Source organism: Aulonocara sp. 'chitande type north' Nkhata Bay, linkage group LG9 (genome assembly GCF_057382095.1).
Source record: "Aulonocara sp. 'chitande type north' Nkhata Bay isolate Kocher_YH1m ecotype deep benthic linkage group LG9, A_spYH_male_GT1.1, whole genome shotgun sequence".
Taxonomy (NCBI): domain Eukaryota; kingdom Metazoa; phylum Chordata; class Actinopteri; order Cichliformes; family Cichlidae; genus Aulonocara; species Aulonocara sp. 'chitande type north' Nkhata Bay.
In genome coordinates this window covers 22,561,156-22,578,924 of record NC_141352.1, presented here as the reverse complement: position 1 = coordinate 22,578,924, position 17,769 = coordinate 22,561,156, and the positions used below count along the sequence as shown (strand labels likewise).

The 17,769-nt window shown below is 39.7% G+C and overlaps 1 protein-coding gene across 8 annotated transcripts in view; it reads right to left on the bottom strand.

The window, feature by feature from the left end:
* slc4a2b (solute carrier family 4 member 2b) overlaps positions 1-17,769 on the bottom strand; it is a 63,315-nt gene that overhangs the window by 31,984 nt on the left and 13,562 nt on the right. For 2 of the 8 annotated variants that reach the window (XM_086306557.1, XM_086306558.1), the window contains 2 exons: positions 16,017-16,096; positions 7,112-7,283 (listed from right to left, as the gene is read on the bottom strand). In XM_086306557.1, coding sequence (XP_086162683.1) covers positions 7,112-7,171 — 60 coding nt within the window. In that variant the 5' untranslated portion in view covers positions 7,172-7,283; positions 16,017-16,096. Of the gene's footprint in view, positions 1-4,430; positions 4,600-7,111; positions 7,284-16,016; positions 16,280-17,769 lie in introns of those variants that run through there. The other 6 variants (XM_086306556.1, XM_086306559.1, XM_086306561.1 and 3 more) reach the window with 4 other exon arrangements.

Below are 17,769 nucleotides of genomic sequence, written 5' to 3'. Positions count from 1 at the left end.
AGTATAGCGAACCTAAGTGCCTTTCTGGTGATTTAGTGTTACTTTCAGTATTCTCTGGGTGAAATTCCCAGGGTGGCGTTGTCTTTTTAAAACTGCAAAGAGTATTTACTTTATATCCCATCCTCGTCTCGCCACATTAGCTTTTCCTCAAAAAATATATATTTTGTTAAAAGCGATTTTCAAATAGCTAACAGGGTTTATCAAATACTGTATTTGCCAATTTTAAAACCTTTATCCACTTGTGAAAGATTTCCTTTCAACATTAGTTTACTGTATCTGCCGCACTAAGACTGCTGAAACATGTAATGCATCCATTTTTAATGCAGGTTTTAGTAAGTGGCATGCATGTGCAGAGACTGTTGTAGAAAGAAACCAACACTCAGCATGTGGAGGCTGCAGGAGATTATTTGTGTGGTGAGGCAGTCGCAAATCCTCCACAGTCAGCACTTGGAAGCAAAGTGGAGGCGGGGGTGCAGACACTGTAGTGATCATGTCGTGCATCGTGGCTGATGTGTCGCTGTATTAACTCATATCTTTAAAGTAAATCAACTGCAAGGAAATCCCAGTGCAGATTGTGCTCAGTTTTCCAGAACAGTGTGTGAAAGCAGAAGAGTTGTAACCCAGGTCTTACCTCAGCCAAATTTCTATTACAAACATTGATTTCAACAACCTTACTGTTGCATCATGCATTAAAAAAGGCCATGTTTAAAGTTTTGCTTTTCCCAGCCATCAGTCTGACGCAATTTGGTAGTATACACAGCCTGGAGTCGTGTTTCTACGCCTCATTTTATTTTAAAATGTCCAACTGACAAACTCAGTTTACAAACCTAAGTGAGATGAGTCACATACAGAGGGAGTCAGATACACGTCACAGGAAGAATGAAGCTAGAATGATATATAATAATTTTTTTTTAAAAAGTGTGAAAGAGGAGGTAGTGCAAACCACAGAGGGCTGATCCCAATCACGGACGACCAACAGCTCACTGAAAGAGTTCACTGAAAGATCAAAGTTCAATGCCGCAAAGACAAAGTGTGCATTTCAATCTCAACGTGAAGTTCAAGGGTGAGACTCCCTAAAAGGAATCAAAGAGGGGGGCGTGATTACGATTGTGAAATAGTCAACAGGCAAAGAATATTTTTATTTTAACCTCCAACAAGAGGCCATCTATCCTGTTTAAAGCTGATTTTTTAAGATTTTTGTAGCATCCCTTAACATAACAATTGGAATCACGTGTACCATGTTTATAAAGCTCTACATACTAAAACCTGTAAAGCGGGAATGGAACCTCGTGAGAAATGCCACAGTCGTGGAGGGCAGCACCAATAAGCTGAAATAATTCTACTCAGTAGAAGTTTTCTCTCCTTATTAGCTTATTGATGCCGTTCTCCACAACAGTCCCAGTTAGGGCTGCTCGATTATGGCAAAAATGATAATCACGATTATTTTCACTGAAATTGAGATCACGATTATTTGACGATATTTATTTAACCCTTTAAGACCTACCATAGAACCAAGTCCACCAGAGCTTATATTATTTTTTTACATGCTGTAGTGCCATTTGTGGGAGCATTTCAAGTTGCTATACATCAATACAACTGTTATAGCCCATATTTTAATAATATGTATGCATTAAGTCCATAGTAATTACATAAATTGCAAAAAAGTGCAATAAACTACAAAAAAAATTGAAAATCGCTTTTGTTTTGTTTACATATATTTCTACTTGGAGAAATTTAAGAGGTTTATCCCTCAAAACTTTAAATACAATAAAGTTGCAAAAAAATAGCTTCCCACCACAGGAAATTTATTTTGAGTGTCTTCATAGTTTTATTTTGGAGATACAGCAATTTTTATATACTGCAGGAAAAACAAAAAACAATCCTATGATGCAAATTTGCAAAGAAAACAGCAGGTGCATCATTTCACTGTGGGAAGTGTTACAAACAGCTGATCGGATCGGCAAAGCGTGTTTCTGGAATATTATGTTTTTGTTCCTGCAAGCGCTTTTTATGCAATTTTTGCAAAGCTATATGTGGAACGAAACCATGACCGAGGACAAGCTGATGGCATCAGATGTAAGTACAACTCCTCCGGTTTCATATGCAAAACAAATTATTGCCCTAGCTTACACGGTTCAGGTTCTACAGGGATTTAAAAATTGTTACACAAAACGGAGCGTGCTGCTCTGACCGGCTTTAAAGGGTTAACAATGACTTTAAAATAATAATATAAAATGGTGTGCAACACCACTGAAGTTTTTTTTTTTAAACTCTCTTTTCAACCAACGGCAGTCACTCTCCAAATAACTTCTGCTTAGCTTTCCGGGCTTCCCTCGGGTCCTCTTAATCAGCGGTCTCCACCCTTTTTTGCGCCACGGACCGGTTTATGCCCGACAATATTTTCACAGACGGCCTTTAAGGTGTCGCGGATAAACGAGGGAGGGGCTAATATTCGGCTCAGTCATTTTTAATGATCGTTGAAAGCCCAGATCGTAATCGTGATTTAAATTCGATTAATTGAGCAGCCCTAGTCCCAGTGTCAGTTAAGTGTAACATTTCCCATTAAAAAACAAAGTTTAATAGTCTAAACCTGCAGTTCTCAAAATCACTGATGACAAATTTTATGTCACTTAAACTAAAGTGGACCCAACGAGGCTCACAGACGTGTAAACTATAACAACTATTACAGGGGAGAAAATAAAGGATCCTCCCCAATAATTCTAACACTGACTCAGCTAATTTGCTAATGTGGACTGATTAAGCCATTTCTCCATGTACTCTGTTTACATTCCTAATAAGGTGACCTACGCAGCAGCAGGGGCAGAAGGAAGCATGTGTTGCACCCCGAGAGAATGGAGTGAGTTAGCTTAGGGTCACCAACCAGCAGATGTTCTGTAAGAAACCGTGACTTCAGAGTTTCATTTCCAAGGAGAGAAGTAACAGAGAATACTGCCACAACACTTGCCCCGTTATTTTTTGTAGGAAGTTCATTTCCTTGTTTGCTTTGCAATTTAACAGTTAACTCGTTGTGGTTTGGTTACAACCACTGAAGAAAAAAAAAAAAAAAAAATCTCTGTAAGCCCCTGTGAAGAAAACCCATAATCTCACTGCTGACTAGGGCTGCCACGATTAGTCGACTAGTCACGATTATGTCGACTATTAAAATCGTCGACGACTAATTTAATAGTCGACGCATCGTTTGAAGCTTTGTAAGATCACAAAGGACGCAGGAATGCGTAGTAGGATTTAAGAGTGTAATAACGGACTGAAACAGAAGATGGCAGCACTGCATGTACAAGGATGCCAGCTGCCGTTAAACCCCGAAGAAGAAGAAGCTGTGTCCCAGAATTCATAGCGCAGCCCAGCGCAGTTGTCAACAATGGCGGCAGCTAGTTAGTTTTAATGTTACTCTTATTATTCTTTCTGGGTCACAAAATAAACGTTTAACATATTTTCAGGCGAGAATGTAGCTGTGTAAACCTCAAATATCTGCTCAGTTTATCAGGACACCGCATATTTTCAAAAGCGCTCCGACGTTTTCGGAGACGTCTGTTACCCACTAGCTCGTTAGCTAGGCGGGGGCAAGGCTAACTAGAGCCGTGAGAACACCGGACTCCCGGCAAATCGTTTTCAAACCCACCGCCGTCTTTCGCTAGTCAGGTTAAACATGATATATGAGTCACTTAGATAACTTAAATGTTATTGTTTGGCTTTCTTTAGTATTTTATTTGTTCCTGAGTAAATCGGTTTGGCTGAGATTAAAGTTATAGTTTTTGCACAGCTAAATAAACTTCAAGCAGACAGCTTATTATCAGAAGTGTGAGATGCTCCAGAATTTACTCCGGTGTCCTGTTATATTTTAGATAGCAAGGAATTTATTAAACTTCACCGAAACAATCTGCAAATTTCATTAAAAATTAATAAACTATCATCTTGTCTTTATTTTTAGTTAGCACAGACCTTAAACACTTAAAGCTGTAAGCTAATGATAGTTATATAAGAGCAGATGCTGCTGGTGCAATAAGCTGTACGTCCAATGGATGATGATCTGATTAGTCGAGTAATCGCAAAAATAATGGGTGACTAATCGACTATCAAAATAATCGTTTGTGGCAGCCCTACTGCTGACCATCAGAGGAGTGACTATGTGCAACTACTCGCGCATTAAGATGACATAAGGAAGTAATTATTAACTTCTATTTCTGCAGCTTAAGGAGAAAAGGAAATGAGCTACTGGGCATAGAAAAAAAAACCCCTCAAGAACAAGACTGAACATTAAACAGCTGCAGGGGTCGTGCTGAGGTTAGGTTTACCTTAAGAAGCAAAGTCAGACAACATTTGGAACAATCTCTGTTCGGGGAAAGCGGGGAAAGATAACATCAAGCCAAAATGTCACACAAACAGCCTAAGCACAAAGGCGACAAACTCACCTTATACAGGAAGTCCATCAAATGACATTACAGGCGTTTTTGCGATGTGAACCTCAGAGACAGTTTTGGTTTTCCTGTATCAAGGTAGTGCTGGCTCCTTTCCTAGAAGGCAACGCGTTTCCATTTCAGTTTGCCTCAGTCACGTGACCAGGGCAGATCTTCACGGCAGGAAGACGACAACCACTGACATTAGTTTCAAAATGTCAGCACATAAAATCCAGAGTGGAGTAACTGACCACTCCTTGACCACACACACACACACACAGCTCAGGAGTTAATCATTTACCCAGAATTTTTTTTATCTTTGTGCTACCAACTGGCAAATCTCATCACAGCCAAAAGAAATTATGGATCACAGGCTCAGTTGACTGCCATAAACCTACTAAGTACAAACACAATAAAGACATGCAGAGTGCTGTAAATGAACACAGGAGCTCTGCCCTTTGCACCATGTTCTTCATAGCAACTAATGCCTTTGGTATTATACACAAACTGAATATCTGTGCATCTAAAAGCACTGTATTAGGAATTTACTGCTTCTAAATAAACAGCATTTTACCTTTTTCGCTTTGTCAGGAACAGAAAGTTTATTTAGTTGTTATCATTATTATTATTTAGTTATGATTTTGATCAAGGGAATAATCTGATCCTGAAGTGCTGATTAGATGTGAGCTGTGCAGGATGTAAGATAAACAGTCATACGCAAAGCTATGCATCCATCTATCCACAGCGGGGTGTAATATTAGTCAGATGACTTCATTTAAATGCTTAAATGAAGCAGCAGCACAAACATGGTTGAGAGGTCCAGTTCACTGACTGGCAAAGGTTGCCCAAGTCGGCATGCCTGTCAATCGAAGCAGCAACATCCCTAAATTTAAGCCTTAGTAGCATAACTCAAGGAAGAGTTGGATATAAATAAATAAATAAAAAATCCGCCCATTACAGTTGTAGAACTATTACCTCCAATCTCAAGGCCACACCTGGAAATGGGTGCAGTTCAATGAGTTGGTGCTCCAAGTATCTCAGTGTCTTGTTAATGTGCAAGCAGGAGACTAACAGATTAGTGCAGCATCTGCAGTGATGTGGATGCTGAATCAGTCTGTTGGGGTGGAGAGAGCCGAGTGTAAAAGTGAAACTGCCGATTTTTACCGATAAATCGACAGCTTTACTTTTGTGTTTTGATGTACGTTCCTACCCTCACCTATTGCCTCGAGCTGAGGGGAATGATTAAAAGAATGAGGCTGCAGAAACAAGCAGCGGAAATGATCTTCCTCTAAGGGCTGTCTGGGCCCTTAGAGACTCAGTCATTCAGGAGGAGCTCAGAGTAGAGCTGCTACTCCTCCACATCGAATGGAGCCAGCTGTGGTGCCTGGACACCTCCTAGGTGAGGGGAAACAAGCACGTCCTGCAGGGAGGAGGCCCCTAGGCAAACCAAGGACATACAGTAGACATTGCATCTCTTAGCTGGCTTGGGAACACCTTGGAATATATATCTATATCTATCTCTCTATATCTGTATTTATCATTAGACATCTCAATAGATAGATCAGTAATTGCGTTTAGTGGATCGAATTTCATCTAAATGCTTCTAATTCTCTGCGTTAACTAGTGAGATTCGACTTCGAAGTGTGTATGCCTGGTGATTCAACCTTTGTCTAGTTCCCGAGTAGTTGCAACATTTGAAATGAAGTCCAAAGCTAGGCTCAAGGTGGGATTTCCTCGATTGGATCTGCCGTGAAAAACTGAAAACAACGGCAGAAGACGAACGTGTACTCTCAGTCAGTAGTGGCCTTCATGACTGGTTATTCAGAAATAAATGTTTTCCCATTTCTACCTAGCTGCACATATAATTCACAGTAAAGTTATCAAAAATATGGCTTGTCATTCTGGGAAAGATAGAGCTCCTGGGAAAGGTGAGTAAATCAGTTAATAAAACCGCAATCCTGATATTTCCTGGTATGAAATTGAATGTATGCCTGGAATTTACAAACCATAGTCATAAACGGATCAGCTCTAGCAATATGAGAGTATTCACGGCTGGATTGTAATTATTTTCTGCTGCAGCAAGATAATCACGAGAGGACCTTGTTGAGAACCTCTGTGGAGGAATTCTGCTTTCTTTGGCCACTGACCAGCTGCCCTCAGGCCTTTGCCAGCCATGTTTATCAACTCGTGCTCCACCAGCAGCCTCGCAATCAACTCTCATTATGTGCCAATATTGTTTTCACTGTTTTCAACAACGTCAACTTCAAGAAAAGAGGAAGGAAACAGATTTAACTGTGTGCCTGCTGATATTTTCCAGTGCTGTAATAAGAGGGCGATTTCAACAGGAGCTGCTCTCTGAGCGTTCCTGAACATTTTTATGTTGTAGTCAGAGCTGCTGTATGTTGGCAGAGAACTGGATGTTACTAGATCTGCATGGGAGGGAACATCACTGTCCAAAATACACACTCCAATGCCAGAGAGGGCAGAGGAAGATGATGCAGCATAAATCCAGCACAAGGAGAACTGATAGGAAAAGACCAAACTAAGGAAAGACTAAGTCCTGCCAATGTGTTTAGTTTAATGTGGTTTTAAATCAGAGCCACTATCTCATATCCTTTATCATGCAGCCAGTGATGGTGTAGCCTGACCTGATAGGGCAGGCTGAAGCTTTTGTGCATGTGGGCGTGCGTACTTACTCCGTGAATAACCGAAGCCACGGCGTCCGTAACCTGGCTGGGAGCATCGGGGTTGCTCATGGCTCTGCAGTAGAGTCGTTGCTGGAGAGGCGCTGGAAAGCTGGTTTAGACTGGTGTGGCTTTAGCCCTTCTCTTTCTCACTGGGACTCAGACAGCTTTTGGGCAGCATAACCTGGAGCCAGATGCAGATCAGGGAGTTAGATCACATGATGACAGATTTAAAACTTCAAGGTGAACAAGAGTGCAAAAGCCACCAAATACAAATCTAGAAAGAATAAGGACGAAGCTATCTTTGAGATTTAAACGAAAATTGTCAGCGTTACACTTTTTTTCAAGGTCAGACAGTGAACTGTCCTAGTCAATTAACCCCGGGGGGTGGGTGGGGTGGGGAGGCCCTTTTGTTTCTTCAGACTTAAACTGGTCACTTTTATGATGAAGAAAAATGTAATGCATTATATTTGAGCCATAAAAAGGCAACAACTTCAGAGAACTACATTACATCTTTCTTTTCCTTTTTATTTGATTCTTGCCTTGAAGCCCTGCAGAGCTTCCCAACTACCATTCAAGGTCGTTGACCAATTCAGCTCGATAAGATAAGAGCCAGATAACATTAATGCTACTATGAAGAGGAGCCTTTGATAAGCGGCAGCACGTGCCTCAGCCAACCTCCGTCATTCCAGAGTCTCCGTCACGTATGGTACACATGTAATCATAGGTAGAGATTGTGTAAAATGTTATTGAAGGGGCTTTCGGTACAATACGTACAAAATTAAATGTATCTCTCATTAGATTTTCTTTTTCATTATTAAATCAAAAGTTGTGAAATGGTGTGGTTCTGACTTCTTCTGAGTGCACCCTGAATGTCCTTGGCTGTTGATGAAAGCAAGAAATTGAAGATGCCATCTTAAGCACCTGGGGGGAAAAAAAATATGGTTACATTTTACAGTAAAATGTAACCATATTGTCAGGCTAAAAAGATCAACCGAAACTTTAGCCAAATTAAGCAAACTGGTTACTTTTGTATATATCAGGTACCCAAAGAGTCCTTAAACAATATTAAAGCAGCAGGAAGGCCCTCTGTGGGTTCATGTTCTGCCAAAGCTGGCTTTCTGACAGCATCTATCAAAGAAATGATAAGCCTCCTTGGTGCCTGAACGCAATCATATCACTGACCTCGTTCACAGTGAGCAATTTCATAGAGGTTTCTCTGAAGTACAATCAATGATATAAATTTTAATTTAAGAGGCAGACTTGAACTTTTGTTTGGACATGGATTTAGCAAAGATAGTACTTCACTGCACCAAATGTTAATTACATGCATAGTTTGAGATAATCCCATCCGTGCGGCAGTGGTAATAAAAGAGTCCGCCTGAGTTTGAGCTTTGGGCGTGCATGAAAATTACTTTCTCAGTAAACCTAGACCCCACCACAGTGGAGGAGGCAGAGCTGGCTACACAGGGATAAAGTTACCAAACCCTGGGATTCTGGGAGAAAACTATGGGAACCAGCTCATCCACCTAAGGGCACGTCTGTAATCATACCTTTAGGATAACAATAATGATCAGAAAAGGAAAACAATAATGACTGCAGTTGCCTTTTCGAGCAGGTAGGTTAAGAAACAACATGGTCCTCTGTCTGACATCAGGTACACTTAGAGGACTGAACAAAAGAAAACTGGTGGGTCCCTTGTGCAGGAACTGAAAAAGGCACTGATAAGTGCTGAGGTCAGCATGTTCCTTTTCCCACCTGGAAGAAATCCATCAGGTCTTCCAAGAGTCATCCACGAGTCTGGTACTTTGTAAAGAGTTTCTTAGATGAGGAGGATGGAATTTTTTTTCTTTATAAGCTTGAAAACTTTTCCGTGTTAGACTTAGTCACAGCCTTTAAATGTGCAAACACAAAGCTTTGGGAAATCTTTCCTTCAGGGAGGAAGTAAGTATGAAAACAGGAAGAAGGTAACAGCAACAGACAGATGCCTGTCAGTAGGAGCTGTAAACTTATAGAAAGAAATGGAACAAGTGGTTTCCAGATTTCTTTCTAGCAGCTGAAAAATAGGTCTGATCCACACATACACAAGTCCAAAGCTTCAAATGCAACCAAATTAGCTGAAATTTTAGTGCCATGTGTGTAAACTAAACAGAAGTCAAAGACGCACAGCAAATGTTGAAATTGTAAATTTTTTGTTTTGTTGAAAGGTATACTCTTACTTTGAAACCTATTAAAGCAACAGGTTTCATAAAAGGCTAAGTTAAGGCACCATCTCTTCTTTGAACAATACTTTTGGTAACTGAGGAAACTTTTTACCAGCCAATTTTCCCGTTATTGCTTAATATAGGACTCTAGCTAATTAGCTAGTCAGGCTTCCTTTGTATTATGTGCCAAAGGTTTTATTTTGGTGAAAGGCAGAGGTGGGACCAAGTCATTGTTTTGCAAGTCTCAAGTAAGTCTCAAGTCTTTATCCTCAAGTCTCAAGTCAAGTCTCAAGTAATGTCAGGCAAGTCAGAGTTGTTGCAGTTATATGCTAAATGTAAATATTAGACCATGTAATTTTTAAATCTGTGTTTTTCTCAACACATGACAAAATAGTGAACTTAGAAAATATACACAAATTGTGAAATTGCACCTCTTTAAAATGCAGCTCAATTAAACCTAGCTCCAAGAATAATTTTCACCGACAGTTCTGAGATAAGCTGCATGTTATTCTTGGATGCGGTTGTAGGACCAGCTTTAAAATCGCATGACAAAAATATCATACACATTAAAAAAAAACTGTATCACCAACGTAGCCTGGACAACATTTGCTAGTTAGATGAAGTCAGCTATCTCATCCTAGCATATTTATATGCATATTTATAATTATACGCTTCTTGGAGTGAGTGCACACACTCATGAAGTTTAGTAACTTCAGGTCACTGCAACAAGCCCAGGTACAGTTTACCGACGGATGGGTACAGGACCTTGAAACGCACCGTGTAGAACGAAAGACCATCGTACGTATCATAAGTTTACCAGTCTCACAAATCGTTGTCATAAATACACAATCCTTAACCGTTTATTAATAGGACCTTTGAGCTCAACGGTAATTAATTAGTAGTGGAAATAATTTCTGGTACCCATCACAGAAATGTAGCAGTGACAATAATATTGTATGCTGTAATCGTACTGGGCAATTAGTGATACAAAAAACCTGTTTTATCCTGTGAATAAAAGTATATGTTTTTGTCAATGTACCATAATAACAGAAGCGAAACGCAATATTGTGTCAGGACAATTCACTATTTATGCACAATAAATAAAGGAGCATAGCGCGACAATTTCTGTTCTTGCTTGTAACCTATATCACCAATTATGTTATGAAAATGACGCATTAACTACAACAGCAGACTGACCTTTGTGTAAATGCTTGGAGCAGACTAACATGTGAGCTGGAGTGTTCTGGGACGTTATATTTGATCTTTGAATGGCTGCAATCCAGGCCATCCGTCGTGTCTTTGTTACTTCGGAAACATGAACAATTTCTCTTCAACGACGTAATCCGATAACAACCGATCTCTTTACCCGTCGGCTTTCCGTGGCTGTCATGCGACCGGCTATTGTAGTTAATAATACAACAGCTTCTTGACATTTTTGTGTTTCTTTTTATCGCTGTGTGACTGATTTTAATTGAAAGCCTGCGTGCGCTAGTACCGCTTGCCACGAGTTCCCAGAATCCTTTGCGGTTCTACCCGTGAATGACGTCACATTTTCAATCTCTATATAATATGCATGTTAAATTTTATATTTGGGGTAAAATATCAAGTCTTTTCAAGTAAACCGGTTCAAGTCCAATTCAAGTCCCAAGTCATTGGTGTAAAAGTCCAAGTCAAGTCACAAGTCTTAGAACATTTTTTCAAGTCAAGTCTAAAGTCATAAAATTAATGACTCGAGTCTGACTCGAGTCCAAGTCATGTGACTCGAGTCCACACCTCTGGTGAAAGGTCAGTAAGCAGCAATGAGACTGATGACACATGCAGAATGTGGTTTGGCATTACCTTGTTGGAACGAGGAAGGCCTTCCCTGAAAAAGGCTTGTTTGAATGGCACCATACACCAATCCAAACCATGCAAATATAACATTAATGGACCCTTTACAGATATGCAAGGTAAACACACCACGTGCATTAACTAACCGCCATACTATAATGGATGCCGACCTTTCACGTGAATCTAATAACCTGCATGGTGCCTCTCCTCCTTAGCTCCAATGACTAGTCAAATTCTGAATTGCTCATTTTAAAAGCGCTCTAGCCACCTGGGAGCTTGTTTGGTTTGCATGGTAGTTGGATTTGTTGATGTGCTGCGTTCAACGAAAATAGCCTATGTGTTACTGAGCCTTTGCAGTTGTATCGACGGGCTTGTAGTGGTGAGCCTGGATTTATAGTAGGCCCAAAGACTTCATACTCAGAAACAATACTAAATTGCTTTAGCCTGAACTCTTTTCATCTGTATTTGTTAAAGACTCAGCCTTGTTTGAATGCCTTTTTTTGTGTAAATATAGCAAGTCTTGGTCAAAGGACAACGTCTAAAGCTTGGCTGGGAAAAAAATAACCTGGTGCAAAAATAAAATGAATAAAATCACATTTACATTTAAATGTAATTTATAAGTAATAAAAACATTTTAATGCATTTACGAAAAAAAACAAAAAAAACAAAAAAAACTTCCACCTGACATCTAAATTTAAATGTCATTCTGCTTGACAGGTGCCCCGACTGGTAAGTGTTCAGTGTTTTATTAGCCTGTTACTGAGGACAGCTATGCATTGCACCCATAGAGATTACAGATGCAGATTGCTATATAGCCCTCTAGCTTCAGCTGATAAATGGCACTCCAGCCTTTCATCCATATAAGATAACTTTAAGAAAACAGTAAAGTTGAGCTTTCAACACCAATGAGTGACATCTTTCATGCCATCTGTAATTAAGACACTAGCCTAATCTTTTATGAAGTGACGTACAAAGATGATTTGTTTTTCATTCTAAGCATACAGATTAATAAAAAATAAAATCAATCACAGCTAACATTTTTCACCCAGATCTACCTCTCATACTTTTTATTATACAAGCACTGTGCCAACCAGGAGATTACCGCTTGAGAATTTAACATTTACACTTTTTCTTCAGCATGTGCAGCTTGACTGTGTCCCTAAGCATATAGCAATGTAATGGAAGACCACGATTATAAGTATCCCTGCAACAGATGGTCTGCCCCCCCAGAGACTACTGATGTCAGCATCATCCAGTCAATTTGGGATTACTTACTTATTAGAGAAGTCACTGCCCCAGCCTAAAAAAACAATAGAAATTAAGCCAGTTCTTCAAGATCCTCAAACAAATTAAGTACTTAATGCTTATGTCTGCCTATGGTTACCTTCAAAGGGGTCACACCCAGTGTTGACTTGAATCAGATTTTTACAGAAAACAAGCGGGTGTAGCGTGTAACATGTTATTTTATAGTTTCTAACGCGAGACTGCAATAAATCCCAAAAGCAAACACTTCCTTTGCTTTTAATTACACATCAGATTAATCTGTAAATCTCCAAAGATCTGCATCCCACTTTCAGAAGAAGAGGATAACGGAGTGGGAGAGTGATGAGAGCTTGACATTTTCTCTTTATTTGGATCTCTGATGTGTACTTTGTGATGACTCATCGCTCCCAAAGTGTATGAATGCACCTGACTCTTTGGCTCTGTGGTATGTTGTAAATTTCCATTCCTGATGGAAATCCCTCTATGTTTTTAAACTTTTCTGTGAGGAAGAGTTCCCTACCACCTGATGCATATCACAGACACATTTATGGGTAAATGGGATCCTTGAAGACAGCAGGTTATAGAAAACAGAGCGCTGGATTAGGAGTCAAGTACTGATGGTTTGGCGCAAGAAAATCTCAGAAAAATAGCAAAAATGTCTTATACAGACCTACAAACTGCTTATTCTGCACCTGTGCATCTTCCACTTTGATGTCATTTGACCGTTTGTGTTAATCGCAAGCAAAAGGTTAAAAACAGAGGTGGGACCAAGTCATTGTTTTGCAAGTCTCAAGTAAGTCTCAAGTCTTTATCCTCAAGTCTCAAGTCAAGTCTCAAGTAATGTCAGGCAAGTCAGAGTCGAGTCTCAAGTCACTGGTGTAAAAGTCCGAGTCAAGTCACAAGTCTGAAATTTTGAATTTCAAGTCCTTTCGAGTCTTTAAAAAAAAAAACGAAAAAAAGCATGTTGCAGTTATGCTAAATGTAAATATTAGACCATGTAATTTTTAAATCTGTGTTTTTCTCAACACATGACAAAATAGTGAACTTAGAAAATATACACAAATTGTGAAATTGCACCTCTATAAAATGCAGCTCAATTAAACCTAGCTCCAAGAATAATTTTCACCGACAGTTCTGAGATAAGCTGCATGTTATTCTTGGATGCGGTTGTAGGACCGGCTTTGAAATCGCATGACAAAAATATCATACATAAATAAATGATTTTTTTTTTTAAATATCATTTTTTTTAAAAACTGTATCACCAACGTAGCCTTGAAAACATTTGCTAGTTAGATGAAGTCAGCTATCTCATCTTAGCATATTTATATGCATATTTATAATCATACGGTTCTTGGAGTGAGTGCACACACTCATGAAGTTTAGTAACTTCAGGTCACTGCAACAAGCCCAGGTACAGTTTACCGACGGATGGGTACAGGACCTTGAAACGCACCGTGTAGAACGAAAGACCATCGTACGTATCATAAGTTTACCAGTCTCACAAATTGTTGTCATAAATACACATTCCTTAACCGTTTATTAATAGGACCTTTGAGCTCAACGGTAATTAATTAGTAGTGGAAATAATTTCTGGTAGCATCACAGAAATGTAGCAGTGACAATAATATTGTATGCTGTAATCGTACTGGGCAATTAGTGATACAAAAAACCTGTTTTATCCTGTGAATAAAAGTATATGTTTTTGTCAATGTACCATAATAACAGAAGCGAAACGCAATATTGTGTCAGGACAATTCACTATTTATGCACAATAAATAAAGGAGCATAGCGCGACCATTTCTGTTCAGCGCCAGACTTGCTTGTAACCTATATCACCAATTATGTTAAGAAAAATGACGCATTAACTACAACAGCAGACTGACCTTTGTGTAAATGCTTGGAGCAGACTAACCTGTGAGCTGGATTGTTCTGGGACGTTATATTTGATCTTTGAATGGCTGCAATCCAGGCCATCCGTCGCCTCTTTGTCACTTCGGAAACATGGCTCGAACAATTTCTCTTCAACGACGTAATCCGATAACAACCGATCTCTTTACCCGTCGGCTTCCCGTGGCTGTCATGCGACCGGCTATTGCAGTTAATAATACAACAGCTTCTTGACATTTTTGTGTTTCTTTTTATCGCTGTGTGACTGATTTTAATTGAAAGCCTGCGTGCGCTAGTACCTCTTGCCACGAGTTCCCAGAATCCTTTGCGGTTCTACCCGTGAATGATGTCACATTTTCAATCTCTATATAATATGCATGTTAAATTTTATATTTGGGGTAAAATATCAAGTCTTTTCAAGTAAACCGGTTCAAGTCCAATTCAAGTCCCAAGTCATTGGTGTAAAAGTCCAAGTCAAGTCACAAGTCTTAGAACATTTTTTCAAGTCAAGTCTAAAGTCATAAAATTAATGACTCGAGTCTGACTCGAGTCCAAGTCATGTGACTCGAGTCCACACCTCTGGTTAAAAATATCCTATGTCGTGCCCTCATAAATACACGAGACAGTCAGACGACGGGACGGAGGTTATGAGCCAGAAGAAAACCCACGACAAAAGCCCACATGTGCGTTAAACCAACGTTCTGTCAAGACGCCGCGGCCGGGCCCGGCTTCGGTTGGCAGCTTGGCACGTGAGCGCCAACCGCAGTCTCCCTGCACATCTACAAATTCTATCAAAAACAAAGCATAATTAAAGAACAGTTCAATAAAATGTGCACACTGCCAATAAAAATGCCCGTGCACAGAAATAGAAGCTTGATCACAATGTCCAAACCTCAACCAATACACTGGCCTGTATTTATGAAAGCAGGACAATGACAGGGAAGAAAGAAGAAGTATGAGGTTTCATTAAAGAACAGAGCTTTTCCTTTAGCTGACAGTGCAGGTTTGAACAGACAACACCATTTTTTTTCCTGAAACACCGACTGTGTTGCTAACCTATTATACTATTAACCTTTTATTTAAAAAAAAAAAAGAACAAAAAAAATAAAAAAAAAGAACTAAAGTGGGTGAAGCGACAAACACTTTAGAAAAATCACATCGTTTTTTGATGTAGCCACAAATGGTCAAATTCTGATTTAACCACATCACTTAGAAAGCAATCCAGTCCTAAAATGTGTCCTTTGAAGGCACCAATTTAGGATTTACAACACTGGAAAAACATGTTTGTGCTACTGAAACACAAGTGGGCAACAAGAGAGCTCATTTAAAGATCATTTAAAGGGCTTTTTGTTGTTTTTTTGGTTTTCTTACCCCCTTACTTTCCCTCCTTCCTCAAACTGTGTAATCTGTGGAGCATATTTTGATTTGTTTACAGCTGGCTACAGATCACTGTGGTTGAACCCTGAGTCAGCTCTAATCTCACCTCAAATGTTTCATTATCAGGAAGGATTAGACTTGACAAATAACGGATCAGGTTACTCTTTTAAGCACTAGCCCATATGAATAATGAATTAATAAACCAAATAAAAATGAATGGCAAAATCAATAATCTGTAAAAAAAAAAATACATACAAATGTGACAAATGCAAATAGTTGAAAACCTAGCAACTGTTAAAGAAGCAGTAAAAAAAAAAAAAAAAAAAAAAAAAAAAAGCTTATTGATTGTACCATACCTTTGTGTGCTTTACTGCAGAGAAGCCACCGCAGACATTGTAGTGCAATTCTGAACTCTGCTGTGAATACAGACCCGGGGCTGATCAGAGTGCAGGGAGAAAACAAACAGAGGGAGAGGAGACAGATAGGAAGACAAAAAAAAAAAGAAGGAGAGAGAGCGTGTTAGAGATGTGGAGTGTCTCGTCGAGCCGAATGCCCTCTCAGACCAACATGCACAGACTGATAACGCCAGCCTTCCTCCTCGGGATTACGTTTCCTCCTCCAGCCTGCTGACATGTAGCCATGTGACTCTAGGACCCATTCAGCACTGAGTCAGAGGCTGCTGCACACACACACACACACACACACACACACACACACACACACACACACACACACACACACACACACACACACACACACACACACACACACACACACACACACAGAGAAAGTGGAAATGCGGCGATCGATATCTCTCTTTACATTCTTTACAACAAACCGAACGAGGGGAGTTGGATGTTTTGACAATTTTTTGCCTTTGTGACATAGACTTGCATTTGCTTACCACTAACTGTGACCAGTTCAGCTAAAACTAAACAGTGATTTTCTGCAATTTAGTTATGCTTTTTTTATTTTAGAGACCTTAAAATTTCAAATAACCCATAATTGGCACGCACCAAAAAAAGAAAACAATGATTAGACGCAAGTTAGGAAGGGTAAACATACTTTTGAGCAGCTGAAGTGTTATTTAAGAGTTACTGTAGATATATCCTCAGGCTCCAGCCTCCAGGTTATGTTTTTGTGCTTTTTCACAGACAGTGCAGAAGTGTCTTAAATATGCTAACCCTTTAGGATTCACCGCAGCAGATCATCTGTCCCCATCTAGCCCCATCCTCAGCATCTTCCCGTCACACAAACCCTCTGCATGAACCCCATCCACTACATCAATGAATCTTCTGCTGGCTTTCTTTTCTTTCACGCTGAAAGCTCCATATTCAACATCCACTGTCCCTTTCTCTGCACACGCCTGACCTCGCCAAAAAGATTTTTGGTTGTGTCTCTGGGAAAACACTTGCTCTGTGATGTCAGTGAACACTTTCCTCCTGGGTTTATGGACTCAGTTGCTCGGAGGATTATCCAGAACCTGCTCATGTCCCTGCTGTCATTGTCATAGATCTTCTTGTCATTTTCATGATGGCAATGCCGAAAATGCTCAACTCAAGCCTAACGGGACTTCACTAACCAGTGGGTGACGTAAGAGTAGCTAATTTCGTCTTTTATACTGTGCATGATCCTAACATGTTAAACTGAAAGGTTAAATTAATAAAAACAAAATTAGCCAATATATTTCTGGCATGTTTGCATACTGATATTAGCATGAAGCTGGGGGGGGGGACGGGACAGTTTGGGGGATGCTAGCATGTTTACAATGGGCAACACAAAGTACAGCTAAGGCTTATGGGTAATTAGTGACCAGCAATGAGCCAATAAGCACCATGGAAGTTACTAATGATGTTTTCTCACTTGTTGTCCAGCTGCGTGCTGAGACACCATTGCTATCCTATATTCATTATCTGCCTGGACCCACATCCTTTATCTCACTGAAATTGTGGCAATATTACGGCTAACTAACACTAATGTTTTGTGCATAAGCAAACCAAGGTGGGAAAAACAAATGTAGGTGTACACTCTGTGTACATACTGTTTGTTTTTCCAGTCAGTTTAATATCCGATTAATGTTTTAAATGAAACATTAGGGGAATCACCAAA